The sequence below is a fragment of the Amblyomma maculatum genome, chromosome 1 (genome assembly GCF_055883805.1).
Source record: "Amblyomma maculatum isolate TAMU_Amacu chromosome 1, ASM5588380v1, whole genome shotgun sequence".
In the NCBI taxonomy this organism is placed as follows: Eukaryota; Metazoa; Arthropoda; class Arachnida; order Ixodida; family Ixodidae; genus Amblyomma; species Amblyomma maculatum.
The window spans coordinates 79,645,707-79,662,974 of NC_139344.1; the positions used below are offsets into that span (position 1 = coordinate 79,645,707).

General features: G+C 43.9%; 1 protein-coding gene across 4 annotated transcripts in view; it reads right to left on the reverse strand.

Moving 5' to 3' along the window:
• The window catches only part of shi (dynamin-1 shibire), a 67,747-nt gene that overhangs the window by 47,265 nt on the left and 3,214 nt on the right, over positions 1 to 17,268 (reverse strand). For 2 of the 4 annotated variants that reach the window (XM_084588419.1, XM_084588418.1), the window contains exons 2-12: positions 15,973 to 16,046; positions 15,682 to 15,831; positions 14,902 to 15,105; positions 11,962 to 12,060; positions 11,214 to 11,322; positions 7,973 to 8,167; positions 7,421 to 7,559; positions 7,091 to 7,297; positions 4,194 to 4,351; positions 3,051 to 3,068; positions 670 to 724 (exon numbers count right to left, since the gene is read on the reverse strand). In XM_084588419.1, the coding sequence (XP_084444545.1) occupies positions 670 to 724; positions 3,051 to 3,068; positions 4,194 to 4,351; positions 7,091 to 7,297; positions 7,421 to 7,559; positions 7,973 to 8,167; positions 11,214 to 11,322; positions 11,962 to 12,060; positions 14,902 to 15,105; positions 15,682 to 15,831; positions 15,973 to 16,046 (1,408 nt within the window). The remainder of the gene's footprint in view (positions 1 to 669; positions 725 to 3,050; positions 3,069 to 4,193; positions 4,352 to 7,090; positions 7,298 to 7,420; positions 7,560 to 7,972; positions 8,168 to 11,213; positions 11,323 to 11,961; positions 12,061 to 14,901; positions 15,106 to 15,681; positions 15,832 to 15,972; positions 16,047 to 17,268) is intronic. The other 2 variants (XM_084588420.1, XM_084588421.1) reach the window with 1 other exon arrangement.

Genomic DNA, 17,268 nt, shown 5'->3' on the forward strand with positions numbered 1-17,268 from the left:
ACATATGCCATTGGCAGACAGTTCTGTGAAACAAAAAGGAACTTTTACATAACTGCCAGAAAAACTCAACAGTGCCGGGTTTTTTTAATTCTTCCCATGCATTGCATGGTAAAAATTGGGCAGTATGATTTTTGCACAGACAACACTGCTGGTACAGCCATGCACAATTTTCTAATAAGTCCAAATGACTGCACAGCGTGCTCTGTTTACTTCGGTATGTCCCTGTGAACAGATTTAGCGTGCAATGGACAAAGAGAAAAAGCACAACTTTAGCTAAAAGCTGCAAGCTCCTTACATCTACAATTTTGCACTAGTTGCCAGCTGTACTTACTATTGCGACTGAACAGAACATGCAAGTGTTAGCTGTCAGCAACTACCAGACAGACCACACCCACTGGCTAACTTTAACAGAAACTGACCACCTTGTCAAGTCACACACAAAAGTAATTTCAAATCATACTCCCCATTGCTTCTCTTAATAAACTGCGACAATGTTTACAGCTCAGAAAACGTGAGCTTTTTGAAGTCTTCACTCCCCACCAAAAGCAGCAATGATGACCAGCAATGCGTGAATGGCATTCCACAGCAACTAACGCTAGCAAAACACACATAACCTTGCAAATATTGCATGCAATGTTGCCTAGTTGCACAAACACCCAATTCACTAACCTGGTTGCCCAGTTTTCTTTTACCGGCTGAAGACACATCGGCTGTTTGTTGTGCACTGCAGAAAAAACAGTTCCAGCCTTAACATGACATTCACTCTGAAATGTGCTTCCAAACTTACAAAGCAGGCAACAAAAGCAATACAAAAAGCAGCAAAGCAAACTGCAATGGATTTGCACAAACAGTCACATCACAAAAGACAACCACAGCAGACACTTTATGTAGCAAAGAGGAAACCAAAAGACAGTCAGTGGAAGCCAGCAAGAATGGTAACTGAAGGTTATTAACAGAGTGAAGCAACCAATAATACAGGTTGCCTTTATCAAAGCCCAATTCTGCTGCATCAAATACTACCCTTTGGTGAGAGTTCATGCAGCCAATACTGTGAACCCCAAACAAGGCACACAGTCTCCCTCAAAGCTGTGCCCATAAACTCTTTCCAACATCATCAAGCAGCAATCTGAGGCATAAATGTGCCAACTGACAGCCACTGGCTGTCCTGAAGGACTAGCACGCACACCTGAGTCGCATGCCTGTAAACCATGTACACCAGAGTTCTATGCCTGAAGGTCGACTAGCAACAGCCAGCTTCATGGCATTACCCTGTTCTTCAGAGCCATAAAGCTCCACTGTATCCTCTTGCAACTGGTAAAAATAAAATATTTCTACTTGTAACATAAACCATGATTTGGACCTTCAGAAATAAATCCATGAAACACCATTAAATTTGTCTCCAATTACAGAACAAATTCGACCTAAAATGCACTATATGCTAGCCTAGCGCAGGTTACAGCCTCCCTAGCACCTTGCTGCAGCCATACAAGCAACATGCCCATTTGCATTCCTACCACACACCACACATTATTACACATTTAGACACCACAGAAGTACATGACCCCTCTCAAATCCCTCACCCAATTCACTTTAACTTAAGACACAAATAAACAAATAATAGCTTTTAATTACGGGCTAGCGACTCGGACATAAAAGCCATCAAATTCCCTGCTAGACAAGCTACATCCTCACAATGCACTAGCTCTTGGGTGACAAATATCGACAGCAGACTCCCTTTAAGATGAATGTGAAGGTGTATCCAAATACATGGGAAAAAAAATGCAATTACACGAAGACATTAGGTGAAACAATTCTGCAGTAAGAGGACAGCTGTGAAAAGAGCATTTCTTAGTGTATGGCCAAAAGCAATGGAGCGAGGGCATATGACTGGCATGATTGGTAGCAGCGGCATGACAAATAGAAATGGCAAAGTATCTGTAATCACCTTTCGTCTGTAGCAATTGCTGCCCCGAAACCTTTTTTCTTCTATTTATGCTTTAACTCTGGCTCAGACTGCTCCAGGGTTTGACTCTGGCTAGCTAAGTGGAACGATCACACAATTTTCTTTTTTCTCATCCCTACTTACGCAGCACGGCAGTTTTACCGGTTCCACAGTACACCTCGCCCCTCTCCATTGCTACAGGCAACACATGGTAGGTAGGCAGGCAACACTGAAGACTGGCCAAGTTTACTATGCGTGACACGCTTCACCACACACCTCTGGCAGACAGCTGAGAACTTGGCCCCAGCTACCCTGCAACCATTTAAGCCCCTTTTACTCCACGAGCAATGTGCTTTTCCAGATGCAAACGTGAAGCCTTCTGAAACAAGCATGTCACCTGCCACATTCAACTCTGGCACGCACAAAACAGGAAAGCTCCTTTTCATTATTTAATTTTTTTGCTTTGTTCCCTTCCTTGGGAAAGAAGCACAGGTGCTTAACATATTGCTGCAGAGCCACTATGGTTCACAGTCGCTGTAGAAGTTCATCTGAACCAAAATGCATGCATCAGCCAGTGCCTATTAAGGAGACTATGTTGCATTTTATGGAAAATTAACCAAATGGTCTTCGCAATGTTAAAAGCGAAATTTAAGCTAGGATTCGTTTTCACGGGAGTCTGTCAAACAAAGCATCCAAATCAATACCATAGCTGCCACATAGAACCAAAGATGCCCAGCTTTATCATGCAAGCAAAGCCTTTGGAACAGTCTCTGCTGCAATAAAGAAATAAAATGCAAAAATGCTACTTTAATGCAAACCTCCGCAAAATGCACCATGGAACAGACCTAGTATATACTGCGGGCAACATCGTGATCTCTTTAAACAACTCACAGGCTGACTGCCTCGAGTTTTGCATGGCTGTGATTGTTCAAACAGCATGCTCATCCAAGATGAGCCCATGGTGCACTATGGCTCCCCGTTCAGACAGACACAGGCCTCACAAAGTGCTATCAAACCCCAGCTGATGGCTGCAAACATAATGGCTTCCAATGACCACCTATCGGTGTGCTATTTTCAAAAAGCAGACGCTCAAATGTGTCCAACTCACCCAGAGTGATAATCGTCCCTGTGAGTGCAACATTTTGCCCAGACACACACGCAGACGAACACAAGATGAACCGTCACGAAGGGGGAGTTGCAAGGAGCCAAGAGAACAATGGGGGAAAAGAACCAAACGTGAACAAAAGGGAAGAAGAAAGAGCCACTGAAGATCCACAGCAGCTACTACAACAAAGTGTGAAGCAACCAGGAACAAGCGCAAATCTAGTGTGTGCCGCTACTGCCAGGCACTACTCTATTAATCCAGACTAAGAGTAAGGCAGCATACAGGAACAGCCGCAAAACCCGAGAGGCTAACTACAGAAGCACAAAGCAAACATGTGGAGGAAGGCAGCATCAAAGATGATATGCGGATATAAGGCACATGTTAACAAGCTAAGGCACAAAAATGCTGAAGGTATTGCAAAGAAGGACGAGATTGCTTTTATTCACTGCACTGCTATCAATGAGAAAGGAGACAAGCTGCATGGAAAGATATAGCTGTTTGTTCTAAAAGAAGAAACCAGGACTGAAAGCTTGGTACGTTATACCCCAAAAGGTAAATCAAAAATTAACCTCAGACATGATGCATCAATAATCTACAAATGCTTTCAGAAAAGCATTCCCTCACAAAAAAATGAAGCCAAGAGGCACAGGCCAAAAATGGACTCGCAAAAAATCGAAACGAAAAGCACCAAATATGTAACATAACCCTCGACCCAGTTCTAGTCATTCATTCAAGACAACTAGCAAGCAAGCTAGCAGCAAGGTCCTAAAGGAAATGTTTCCAGGCATGAAAACTGGCCATGCAAAGAAAGCATTCAGGATTGTCTTGTTTGTCATGCTACAGATTTAGGTTATGTCATGGATGGCTTCCAATAAGCCACATGTGGAGCAGACTGAAGGCAAAACAGACAGGAGGGGTGTCATCTTCTACACAGATGTGAGAAAAACAAAATTAAAGGCTACTACACAAACATGTGCATATGCACACTCAAATATGCTGGTACAGACAACATACACAAAGATACGTACAGCAACCACTGTCGAGAACATGTGTGCAAGTGCCACAATGCTCAAACACAATATGAAAACAAGTGCCTTCTGTACACTTAGAAGAAAGAAAATGTCACTGAACCAAAGTTGAACTCACTTTGTGAACCCGATAAAGTCTTCATGGTTGGTATTCATGTATGCAAGTTCAACTTCAACCAGAAGAGAGATCTGTTGCTTAGCTGTCTGTTCACGCTCACGCACGTGAGAAGTGATGATGCGTTCAGTTTCCTCCCGAAGTCTTGGATAACGACTCATCTACAAGAAAAACAGCATGTGGGTCACAGTGTAGTGCTCAGGGGGAGGGTCAACAGTGCTTGCATACATTACCACACACAATACTACAATTATATATAAAAAACAGACTTCTAGACATCAATCCAATATGAACCACTAGCATTGAATATAGAATTATGAGTGAGCCAAGGTGCATTTATTCACAATAACATTTTTATACTTATGCACTGCAATGCTGAACTTAGTTGAACACCAGACCCGTAGGCATTAACGATAAAGTCAAGTTCCAATGTATAAGACTGCAGGTTGAAATGGAATTTTATGGCAACACAATAACTACACTGCCGCAAGTTGCAATAAGATCTGATGAAGTGCAGAAAAAACACTGCAAATTGCAACATCACTGTCTCCAATATCCGAATTGCTGCGCATCTCAGCCCGGAAAGCAGCAACATTAACAGCACTGTGCCTAGCAGCTAGCATGTCAAGCGAGTGCAATGTAAGCGGTTTCACAAGTATGGAGTGAGAAAAGGTTAATATGCTGCTGATGAACGTAACAGTCATGTCCTACTCATCTCCTCCATCTCATATTGCATGTTTCAAAGCATGCACACCAGAAGCACACAGGCCAACGTTGAGTTTGACAGGCAATGGCAAGTGTGTGTCAGAGGTTCTATAAAACCACAATATTCAAGAACGCTACAAGACTGCACAGTGCGCATTAGCTTAGTGCCCATTCCGTTTAGCTCATGCATCCTCTATTCTGACACTGCACAATAATGCACACCAACAACCAAGCAAAGATTTCTAAGCACACTCTTTGTTGCCAAGCTCTACACCTGTGCTTTGTAGGCAGCCAAACAAGTTTTTGAAGATAGAAAGCAAAGTGCTGAAAACTGGAGACTGTCACAGTCTACACACATCAAAATGAATGACTGTATCCCTGTATGTCACTATCAGCAAAGCGTGCAATGTCTTGTCAATGAAAGAAAACAAGCTCGTGATGACACTGATATTTGATTAGCACCATATGTCCCTATGTCCTTATCCTTATGAAAATTCAAAATGCACGCGTTTTTGAATTCAATAGATGTAATGTAAGTGTATAATATTCAATCTGTATTAGAAATGTTTTAATGATCACACCCCTATGCCCCAAGTTTAAACAAAAAAAAAACATAATTTGGGCATACAGTAGAGTACACTTATAACGATACTGGTTTTAACAATATATATTGGTTACAGCAATGAAAACCTGCTGTACTGTCCACTTTTGTATGTTTTCTATGGTAAAATAACCCGCTTACTACAATGCCCCCTTGCCACATTATCGATTATAACAATGATGGTTGGTTGGTTTGTGGGGTTTAACGTCCCAAAGCGACTTAGGCTATGAGAGACGCCGTAGTGGAGGACTCCAGAAATTTCGGCCACCTCGAGTTCTTTAACGAAGTCTGGCTCCTGAGTTCTCGTGCCAAAAGATAGTGGAATGTGAAATCCTTGAAAAGAAAAAGAAAAAATTCCAGCTGCTGCACCCTCCCCGCCGCGCGCTCATACAATAGAACCTGTTTCTGGCCTTCTCCGCATTGTAAGCCACGCGTGCCTTTTTCCCGCTGCCCTTCCACCCCTCGGAACACAAATGGACTTTGCCAACGCGCCGACAGCGCTGATCCGCTGATCTGCTCACTCACCCGCTTGCCCCTTATTTTGCACAGTTCTGCAAACTGATTTGGTTGCTTGTGCAAGTTGTTTGCGTCGAAGTCGTTCCCGGCCACGCAGTTTCTCAGTCTCGTTTGAATCGCTGCCGAAACGGAAGATGGCTGATCCATCCGCATGATTATCGAACGGCGTTGCCGGTGAAAAGAAAACGCACGGCTATCGATTTGGAGACGAAGTGCAATATCGTGAAGGAGTACACACTATCGCAACCGACGGTGTCGACGATCATCCGCTCCGCTGAGAACTTCAACAAAGAAAATTCCTCGCTTGACAGTGGGCGCAAGCGCGTTCAACAAGGCGCCCGACGACGACAGTGACGGCGACGAAAGCGACGATGACGCGGTAGGGCAGGCTGCCTCAACGTTGTTCTCGCAAGAGGCCCTGCAGTTGATTCAGTCCCTCTGGGGCTTTGTTTTTGCGAGGGACCTTCCGCTGCACTACGTGGTGTACCTAGATGCCATGGAGAAGGATGTCGACACACTTCGCGTGAGGCAAGCAAGGTTAACGGACATGGGGTTTTCTCGTGCAAGCCACTGAGATGTAGGTGGCGAGATGCTTGTGGCGATTTCATCCTAGGGGCCTGCGTGCCCCAATCTACTCTGCTTTTAAATAAAAAGCCGCGGCAACCTTCTCATATTTTTTACAAGACCCCTTTCGGGGCCACCAAAACGATGTCTCAGCGGAGCTCGCATGTCACTTGTCATCCGTGACCCCTCTCTGCAGTTGTTACGCTTTTTTCGTGTAAACCGTTTATAACAATTATCGGTTATAACAATGAAAATTTCATGGCACTTGAATATTGTTATAAGTGGATTTGACTGTATTTCAAGACCTACACGCACCAGCAATATTAGACAATTCGTAGGTACATGTACTTTTTTCGTTACAATAGGCTTCCAAGTTTTCATCACAAGTGTGGTAATCGTAAGACAAAGACAGCAATCATCTAATTCCTGGAAAATATCGACCTTCCCTCAACTATGACACACATGACAGCACAGTCCATTCTTGGGTAGCAGCAATGAGTGAATAGGCACACACCTTCTCAGCACATCGCCGAATAACATTTCCCAGTTCAGCCACGACAAGGTCTACACACTTGATGGAAGGCTCCTTCAACTTGGCAATCTGCTTCTTCACTATAGCCTCGAAGGCCATATCTGGAGTAAACAGGCCAACTCGAATGCCATGAGTGTTGCGAATGGCGAATGCAATCTCCTTGCGCAGCTCTTTCTCATCGAATTCCATCTGAAAAATCAATTCCCTTTGATCATTAATAACAAACTCGCTAAAACACCATCTAATTAAAAGCAACCTAGAATGACGGCAAGAAATAAAAAAAAACCGTGAACAAAAAGCAAACCAGCATACCTTGACAATTTCAAAAGGGAATCTTTCATGGAACAGTCTGTTGATGCGGGCACCACCCGAGAGCTCGGACGTATTGATAGCAGCAGAGCCAGAACCTTCAATGTTGCGTTCAAAGTCCGTCTGAAGCTGCTGGATCATTCTGAAAAGAAAACATTCTGCAACTGGCGCTTTCCCACTATAAGAGACATGCATAACAGTTCAAATATGAAACCATTTCAAGCAAGGACACATCTTAACACACAAGATAGTGCAGTGGGAGTTATGAGAGAAAACCAGTATGTTAACAGCTGATACAGTTATCAGGGTAAAAGGACGGCACACACAAGGCTCCACAATACAAATGACAAAAGTGAGCTAGGATACTTTGAAAAAGAAACCGCAATGGCAGATAAAAAAAGTGTCACAACCTAGAACAAAAAAATGCTGGAATAAAAATGTCTGATCAGCTAAAATTTGGTTAGAATGAACAAGTGACCAGCCTATTCTGGCAATTATCAAGTGTTACCACATAGTGCCATAGGCTATTTCGCATAAAAAACTGCTGTAACTGACTGAAGCATAGCCTTGGTCTTGCGGGATGGGTCATCTGGGCGGAAGTTCTTGTACTCTTCCACTTCCTTCTCCATGGAAATGAGCTGCTTCTGCAGCTTGTCCCGAAGGCCCGGCAAGGTGTCTCGAATATGATTTGTCAGCTGCTGGTTCAGCACCCGTTGCAGGTAAGGTGTGCCCATGCGATCAGCCATGTGCCTGCACACCCACAGTAAAATGAACATTTTTGATTTGTTAAGTTTCCTTGGTCCAGATTCGGTTTCGTTTAGGAGGCTTACCGTCCCAGAGTGACTGACACCATAGTGGAGGCGTCCCGAAAATTTCGGCCAATCTTTAACAAGCACTGAAACCACACAGTACATGGACACCTTACATCTCGCTTCCATCAAATTGGGGCTGCCATGCCAGAATCAAACCTAGGTCCCTTGGTTTTGTAGTAGATCACCCTAACACAGCAGCAGGGTCCCCAATCCTTCAAAAGCCAAATTATTTCCAGAACAAGTACCCGAAATTTTCCAGTCCTTTATAAGCTGAAATGCACGCATATGTTATCCCAGTTTCAACAGTTCCACTTATGCACTTTATTCACTGATAATGGCTAAAAATGTCCACCCTTTAATTACCAGTGAAAGTTCAAGGAAAGTTCAATGACAAAAATCCAACTGCTTGAATTCAAAACACTCCATACAAATGCATGTGCACATATACATGTATATACACAGTTATTCCTAGATATATTGAACCCGGATTTCTCAAATTATTAGCTATACCACTCGGCATAAAAATTATCCCCTCGAACAATCCCGAGTAGAACTACAGGAAAGTCGCACTGCTATCAAACTACAATTTCACTGGTGGTCAGACCTATCGAACAGCACACTGCACACCTGAATGTGGTGCTTCTAACGCCACTCTCTGATCACTTTCCACGTGTGGAGACGGGCTGGCTGCACTGCTGCAGTGCTGGTGCTGTGATACCATGTGATATGGCGAGTATGGGGTATGCCGGAGGTCAACCTTTAATTTCCTGCATTTACTTTTCACATCATATCGCTACCATCCAGAAAAGCCGAAATAACTAAGGCCCAGTGGCAACCCTCGCAGGGCGTCCCAGCCATGCTGGATACGCCCTACACCGGAACAGCGGACGCTTGACTCGCATTCCCGGGGTCGCACTTTCGAGAAATACGGGATAATGAACTCGTTTATATGTACTGAAGAAGAGTTTCTACAGGATATCTCTAGCAAGAGACTCTCAGCAGACAATACGCTGGACGACGGTGATCGTGAAAACACCGAATTCGAAAACACTTCCAGGACGCACATGCCGCACACCTGCACGCGGTGCTAGATGTACACGAGCAGGTGTTGGTGCGACGCGTGCTAACCGGCAGGTCGTGCGCTGCCGTCCCACATGCGAGCTGGAAGCGGCCTACTGATTTACAGCAACGGGAAGACCATGTGGCTTCTGCCATTGCCGGGGAGAATGTGAGCTGCTCTTCTCAAGCTGCATGAAATTCCCTGATCAAGTATGTTGGTGCGAGAAGGGGAGCACCGGCACATGAAGGTGCGTGGCACTATTTGAGACGCCTAGTGCGGGTCGACAGACGCAAAAGCAAGGAGTGCGTATGCCTCACAGAGCCACCACAAAATGCAGTGTAAATAAATACTTTTCCTGATTTTCTTTCACTGGCATAAGGAAAAACATTATCTCCAGTTTTCACTATCCCAAAATTACACCTACACCTCGTATTATATGAGAGTCCATATTATACAAGAGTTTTTGCAGTACTTGTAAATTAACGTCTCACTTTTGAAGACTTGTACATGGCAAGCATGCTCAATGACACCGTCTGCCAGACGGTACACATGCAGTGTCAATATCTGGCCATCTATGTTCCTCACTCATGCGTGTTGTGCTATGTGTCAGTTGAAAATTAAGCCCTCAAATGTTTAAACCCTAAATCAACAAACATGCGCACTCCACACCCAAGCACCTTGCATTCTGCTGGAGGAAACAGGCAGCATGCGATATGCACTAAATGCCAAGGTCTGACCATGTTTTTGGAAGATGGCTAGATCCCCCAAAAAGCACACCCAAACAAGACAGTTTCTCAGCACTTTGAGTGAAGGTGTATGAAAGCTGTTGTGTGGAGAGGGTCGGAGCCGAGCTTCGCGTGAGCCGGTGCACAGATTTGCCAGTTCTGCGCATGCGTGAAACCGAGTTAAGTATGCCGTATGCCACGACCGAGTGACGTCACAGCCAAGGCCAGCTGCGCAGCCCCCTCGCCAAGCTCTGCCAGCGTTGCCTAGCAATGCTTAAGAGGTGCGCAACTCCTCCTCATTAAAAAAAAAAGAATTAGTCCATCCGGGAATCGAACCTCCATCCCTTGGATCCCCAGCTGAGCGCTTTAGCGCTGTGCCACGCCCCAGGTCGTGAAATGCTCTTCATAATTCCACTTGTCTACCGTGAGGAAGATAGCGGGATTCCACGAGTGACAGATACTGCGATTGGCGCGCAATTTGAAAGTACCAAAGTCACTCAAATAGGGTGACGTCAAGGATGTGACGTCACCCATCTGCTGTCAGATATAAGGACCAAGCGGGAACGAGTGCGCTCCAATGCCGCCGGGCAGCGTTTCTTGCCTTCCACGAGTGACAGATGCTGCGCCTTTCCTTTCCTGCAACGAATTATAGAATGCCGCTTAACTTAGACCCTCTCTATATGGAAGCCAAGGAGAGTGTAGCTGCTGGCGAACGGCACAAAGACTGGAGAAATTAACTACTGATCCCGAGCCAGTCACTGCTTTTCACTATGTATACCCAGGCATAGCAGAGCTAAGCCATCTTTCTTTTTTTTTTCTCCTCAGTACACCTCCATGTGCATGCTCCACGGATAGCTTCTTGCAGATCTGCCACTATTAGGAACGACTATAAAAGTATTTCGATCTTTTTATGTTAAACCTACAGGAAAGTAACCATATATTCTCGCACTGTTCACCTCATCCAAGAATTTAGACGAGTCTGTCTTAATGAAAGGTCACTGTATTCGTAACGATCTCACTGCAAGACCATTTTATATATTCATCCTTTTTTTGGGGAAGGGGAGGGCCACTTGTGTTCAAGATGAACTTCTGATATGCCAGGAGGCATGCAGTGAAATTCTGGAGCACCAGTTGGAATACGTTCTTCAAACATAATGCATCATTCACAACCTTATAACAGTCCACAAGGCAAAACTGACCTGTATGCAGGATGACTAAGGAAGAACTTCCGCTCTGCTTCCATAGCAGCCTTGATGTCTTTCTTGCCTTCTATGTCTTTCTGGCTTCTGTTCACCACGCCTACATATCCTGAAAGAACACGGCCCACACAAAAGGTGAGACACTACTCAGCAAGTAATGCAAAACTGAATTCCAGTAACCCTTAAATCAGCCCACAACCCCTCTGGGGTCATCAAAGACACTGCACAAGCCTTGCTCACTTTTAGGTGACAGCACGAGATTCCCAAAGCGCAGAAAACCCAGCGTCACTGCCCCAACGGTTGGAGCGAAAATTCTTCAGAAAAGCGCGGCTCAGTGGCAGCAGTATACAAAGTCTACCAGAAAATCCCCTTAACCTTATATATGTCACTGCCCCACAGATGGCATGCAAGCAGTATAACGTCTGGGTGCTTAGAGGGGCATGCCACTGCACCACTCACGCACCCATCAATGTTATCTTAATTTCATTTCACAGTGCAAAACATGCTTTCTCTGTGCAAAATATTGTTACCCGACTGAATGATGAAACTTGACTGTTCTGTGTGGTTATTCAAGTATACAATTTGAATTATGCCAACTCGGCAAGCTACGTATCTGGAAAACTTAAGCTTAGTTGCCACAGTACTCAGAGCCCTCTCCATATCAAGACTTCACTTTCACTGGTGCCAAGGGAGCTAGCAATACCTTCACAGGACTGCCCAATTTCAATGAAAAATAATGCTTTTTTACCTCTCCTCAGTGGCAGTAATTTGTTTTCCAGAATGTCTCTGGCATCAGTGCCTTCATCCATGAGGTCCAACTTGGTGATTACACCTATAGTGCGCAAACCTGAAATCACAAAGACTGTATGAAAAGCTCGGCTATGAATATTAAAGGAGTAGACACACCAAATTTTTGTTGAGTATTCTGCCTGTGGAAAGATGTGCAGCACAGTACTGAACATGAATGGCCAAGTGGACTGCATGAAAATGCGGCAAGTCAGTTAAAATTCTTTTTCCCAGTGTAGTTGCAGTTTTGGTTACCACCGCCAAATGACTGCTATGACTTCATGGATGCACTGAGGTCATGCGAGAAGTAAAAAACTGCAGTATAGTCTCGCTGCTTTGATCATTTTAATTTGCATAGATCTTTATGCAAAAAAAAAAAAAAAAAGTCACAAAAAAATGAATAAGCATAAGCAATGATTACATCGAAGCCTTTTTCATTACTCAGGTGACCAAAACATGTCAATATGACATCCCAGTTGTTGTTCGGTGGCTGAAACCGGAACTGCACGAGAAAAAATTAAAAATTATTTCGCTAGTGCAAGCGAATTTCGCATGGCGATTCATGTACATTATAAGTCTTACACACTATTCCAAAGCAAAACAAATGCAACAAAAACTTTGGTGTCTACGCCCTGAACTTCATCCATGCAGCTTAGCCAAATACACGCAAGAAACAAAATGTGCACACCAATACGTGCCACACAATGGTGAGTAAGTTTGGTGAAAAAACAAAAAAGACAAAGCAACATGACAGATTATTTGGTTAATACCACTAACTATGACAAAGTTAGCAAAACAACTACCCGACTCATTACCTGCAATGCAAACAGAATGCCAAACATGCAAGCAATGATTAAACTACCATTGGGATTCGATACATTCCAAAAAATTAAGACCACCAGACATCCAACCACACCTGTCCTGAAGACTTGTCCAAACTTCCAAACTCAAGAAACAAGAATGTGTTCAAAATTTGTAAGAAAACCATTTACTGGCAACTAGAAGGGTTACCAATCTAAGCCAACATATTTTTTGTGAAAAAAAAATAAATATTGCTCATGAATACAAATTGAAGAAAGTTTAAGAGTCCAGCTTTGGAATTAATAAAATAAAACCAAACCTGCAAAAAAAATACACTCTTGAAGCATAACTGACAATTCTGAACTAATAATCACCTCTTTCACGTATTAGTAACAGGCAATGGTTATAACAAAAAAAAAAAAATCCATGCTCTTAGGGAGTAAAAGCCTATCATTTTGCGTTAGCAGCATTTGAATTATGCAGGATCTGCTCTAAGGTTGTTTCACAAAGAACCAGTGCTAATACAAGAGCTACCATGACTTCCGCCATCCATTGGCCCCCCCCAATGTTTCGTTCTTTGTCCTAGTAACATTTTGATTTCTGTTCCATACTGCTTCTCCTTATCTCTGTTCAGCATGAAATCTCCCAACTACTCCCTGTGTCTTGCTTGTAAGACAGCAGCAAGGTATGTGTAGCATAAAAATCCACCACCCTCCCCAGTGATGTCCCTGCATCAACCCCAAATTTGGGTTACTGTATGACTTTCACTATGTAGGAAATGGCAGAACTGAAGTAATCATAGGTGGCATGAGGAGTATACTGTTTTTCTTCATTTTCCCATCTCTGGTCTCCCTTCATGACTACTGGCCAAACATCACTCGCCCACATGAGACCGAACAGAGCCAATGCAGCCCATACTGTGATGCCAGTAAAAAAGGTGGAGAGTCCTTAGCTAAAAAGAAATCTAGTAGCATTTTTCATTCAGTAGGCCAGAAGAGTTATCAACGGGTGGACAATTCTTACAAAATAGGCTGCCCTCGGGATCAGATCATCAATTGGCCAAATTTAAGACTGATTCACATGGAAGCAAAATTACGCATGATGGTGCAATTTGGTGCAAATACGGGCAAGAACAAGACGCTAAGGCCAAACTGAATCAAGCCATTGCAGCAACCCTTTTAAGCTACATAAAACTTCATTTAAGCCCAGAATCAGCGAGAGTAGCCACTCTAAGCAGCCATGAGCTCAGTGGTTTCAAAAGGTGCCCCACTTGCAAGCAACACACAAAACCTGTGTCAATAATGGTAAGATAAAATATGCCCGCCTCCAAGAGTATCCGTCATAGGTTTGGTTGGAATGAGGCTGAGGCGCTAAAACAAAAATATGGTACTACGAATTCAGGAATTTTAACCAACTACATTAAATAGCTCAGTCAATTTTAATGAAGCAATTGCTGCTGGTCATGAAGCCACAAACTATCCACCTTTCTCATGTCACGTAGCCAGCAATATAGATTTCTTGTACTGCATTGTCTAGATGTTCTAAAAAAGCCACCGCAAGATGACAGCACCCCTACAAGGTATTCTAGTTGTGACATGTTCCTCCAACCACCACCTCTGGATGTGGACCTAGAACCTGCAAACTCTGCAGTCGGACACTCTCATTGCGCTGATCTAACTGTGTGTGTATTTGCCTAACACACTAGCAGCAGTTTAACACACTGATAATCTAGTAACACTGGCAAAACAACCGAGGTTAGTACCTAGAGCAAGCCAAATCACTCCAACCTGTGCACACACCAAGCCAACTGGCATGGTTGCGCTAACCTGACGGGTCTACCTCCAAGGCCAATTTTATCGCATCTGAGGTGGCCAAGTCCTGATTGGCTGGTGTCACAGCCAACAAGATTGTGTTCTCCCGAGAAGCATAGCTCAGAACCAAGTCCCGCACTCGCATCTCGATGTCTGGCGGCTGACTCCCAACTGGAACCTTAGTCAGCCCCGGAAGGTCAATCAAGGTCAGGTTCAGCACTGCCCACGGCCAAGAGAGGAAAGAAGGAAAGAAAGAAAGAAAGGACAGTTAAAAATGTTCACAGTAGTACCTTCTGGGTCAACCTCCTTGGCGAGCTTCAGGGCGTCTGAAGTGGCCAGATCTTGGTTAGCTGAAGTGACTGCCAATATAAGGCAGTTCTCCTTGCGGATGAACTGGAGAATCATGTCCCGGATCTGTTGCTCAATGTCCGCAGGCTGATCACCCACGGGGACCTTGGTCAACCCCGGAAGGTCAACCAGGGTCAGGTTCAGCACTGAGGGAGGCCACACAGGGCATTTAGAGCAAGGTGATGAAAGCGTAGGAAAAAAAGTGCAGGACATCTAATGCAAGTGGACTCTATAATATGACTAGCCACCCAAAATTCAAAAGCAATAAAAAGCGGCACAAAGGGGCATATTTCAGCGGAGAGTGCCCCAAACTTAAAAGCAAAGCTTAGTAATTACTTCATTATGAGACATATGCAAAACTTTTTCACTGTATACAAACATTCCCAAATAGCAACCTATTCACCATACATACCTTTGAAAGGTTTTTTTTTTACCACATCCAACCCTGCAAGCCATGTAAAGACCCTTGCAGTCATGCGCTTTATATAAACAAATGAAAGGAAGGATGTCCAGGTCATCATTAGTTGGCTCAGGGACAGATTTAAGGGGGGAGTGCAGTGCAAGGGCCCCCACCGGCCCCATCCTACAACGACCCGTAGATCTGCCCCACCCACAAAGTCAGCTTCCCCTGTAGTCGAAGTCTATTAGTTGTGGAAGGCCAAAATAAACCGAACTTTGATCTTTTTCCAAGTATTTCACGCAGAATTCAAATTGTTGCATACCATGCGGAGAGTAGACCCTGAGGTTGATGGGCACACTTGAAATGCCCTTGTTGGTGCCTGTCACCCGATCTGTTTCATCTTCGATTTCTTTGCGGATTTGATCAAAGTCTGTAAATTTCTTCCCACGGCAATGCAGGAACTCTCCATGCTCTGAAAATGCAGAGAATCGGTTGACCGCCGAAAAATAGCGACAAAAGTCTAAAAATGGCCACAAAGACAAAAGTCTAAGAATGACCACAAAGATAGTACTGAAAAGAACAAAATTCAATTCCCAATACGACTAAACAGTACCTGTGTTGCAGTTAATCAGCTGTAGCACCAGCGGTCGACGAGTGACGATACCAGACCCTCTTGGTAAGAAGTCCCTGAAAAGCAGGTCGTGTCAGCCTCGTGTTGATTCTATGCTGAAAATAACTATGGAGTACAGCCAGGCCCATTTCAAGTGATTCACTACTTAGGAGAGCGGAAAGTTGGGCAAGTTGGCTGAAATGCATACTGAAAAATTTTGCGCATAGATACAGTGAGAAGTTGAGAAAAACAAGGACGAGCCTTGTGTCTACAGGCAAACTTTTGATCATGATGCACTACAATCAAATAATGCCACTGAATCCCAGTGCACAAGTATTTACCAGACCCTTTAAAAATACTGCTGTGGCCGCCTTTTCTGCATGCTTTCTAAAAGCTTTTCCACCCCTGCTTATAATACATTGGACAAATTTTCTGCATATGAAGATCCACTTTCATATGATAGTGAGCAAAAGAGAAAACGCAGCAAATACTTGAAATGCATTGGCATTGCCTTGTATTGCTGCGTTGGTCAAGCTATAAACCCAGCAAAATCTCCAGAACAAGCACAGGCATATCCATTGTGAAATGGTTTTACAAGACACCTCAAGCATGCCTGAAGTGGAGCATATGTTGTAAGGTTGATTCAGGGCCTTGATCAGTTACCGGCTAATATGAAACTCTATACAGCGAGGCTAACCATCAATAATGAAGTCATGGGTTGAGCTTTCAAGCTCTGCTGGGCTGCAGAGATTAACACAAAAGTTACAGCCAAAGCTGGCAGTTACTGAGCTCACGGCACATGCAACAAGTCCTCTCCAGACTTTGTTTTGTTCTGTTTCCTGCATCTAGAATGCAATGATTTTGCACCAAGAGCATTGAACAGCAAGACAAGTCAAAATTGCCTGTTCACAATACAGTGCTGCAAAGCTTCTATTTATTCACTTAACATGTTTAAAACAAGATATCACCTCCTGTCAAAACCTTCAGCTGTATACACACTTCACATTTCCATTTAATACATGTAACGCTGAATGTCCACCTACCAGATCATATGAGGCAGCTCTGTGAGCATGGATTGTGATGTAGTAGCAGCTATGAATAACTAGCTCAAGAATTTGAGTGGCAGGCACAAATGCAGTGGAGATCTTAAACACAGATGTGCATATGCAATCAGCTGCTGGATCAGGTGCCATCATACTGTATTCCGTCATTATCTGTGCTTTCAACTTTTAAATGCTAGCTTGCAGCTCACAAAAAGCCTTTAAGCCCCTTGCTTACAAGCTAGGTTTAACAAAGCAA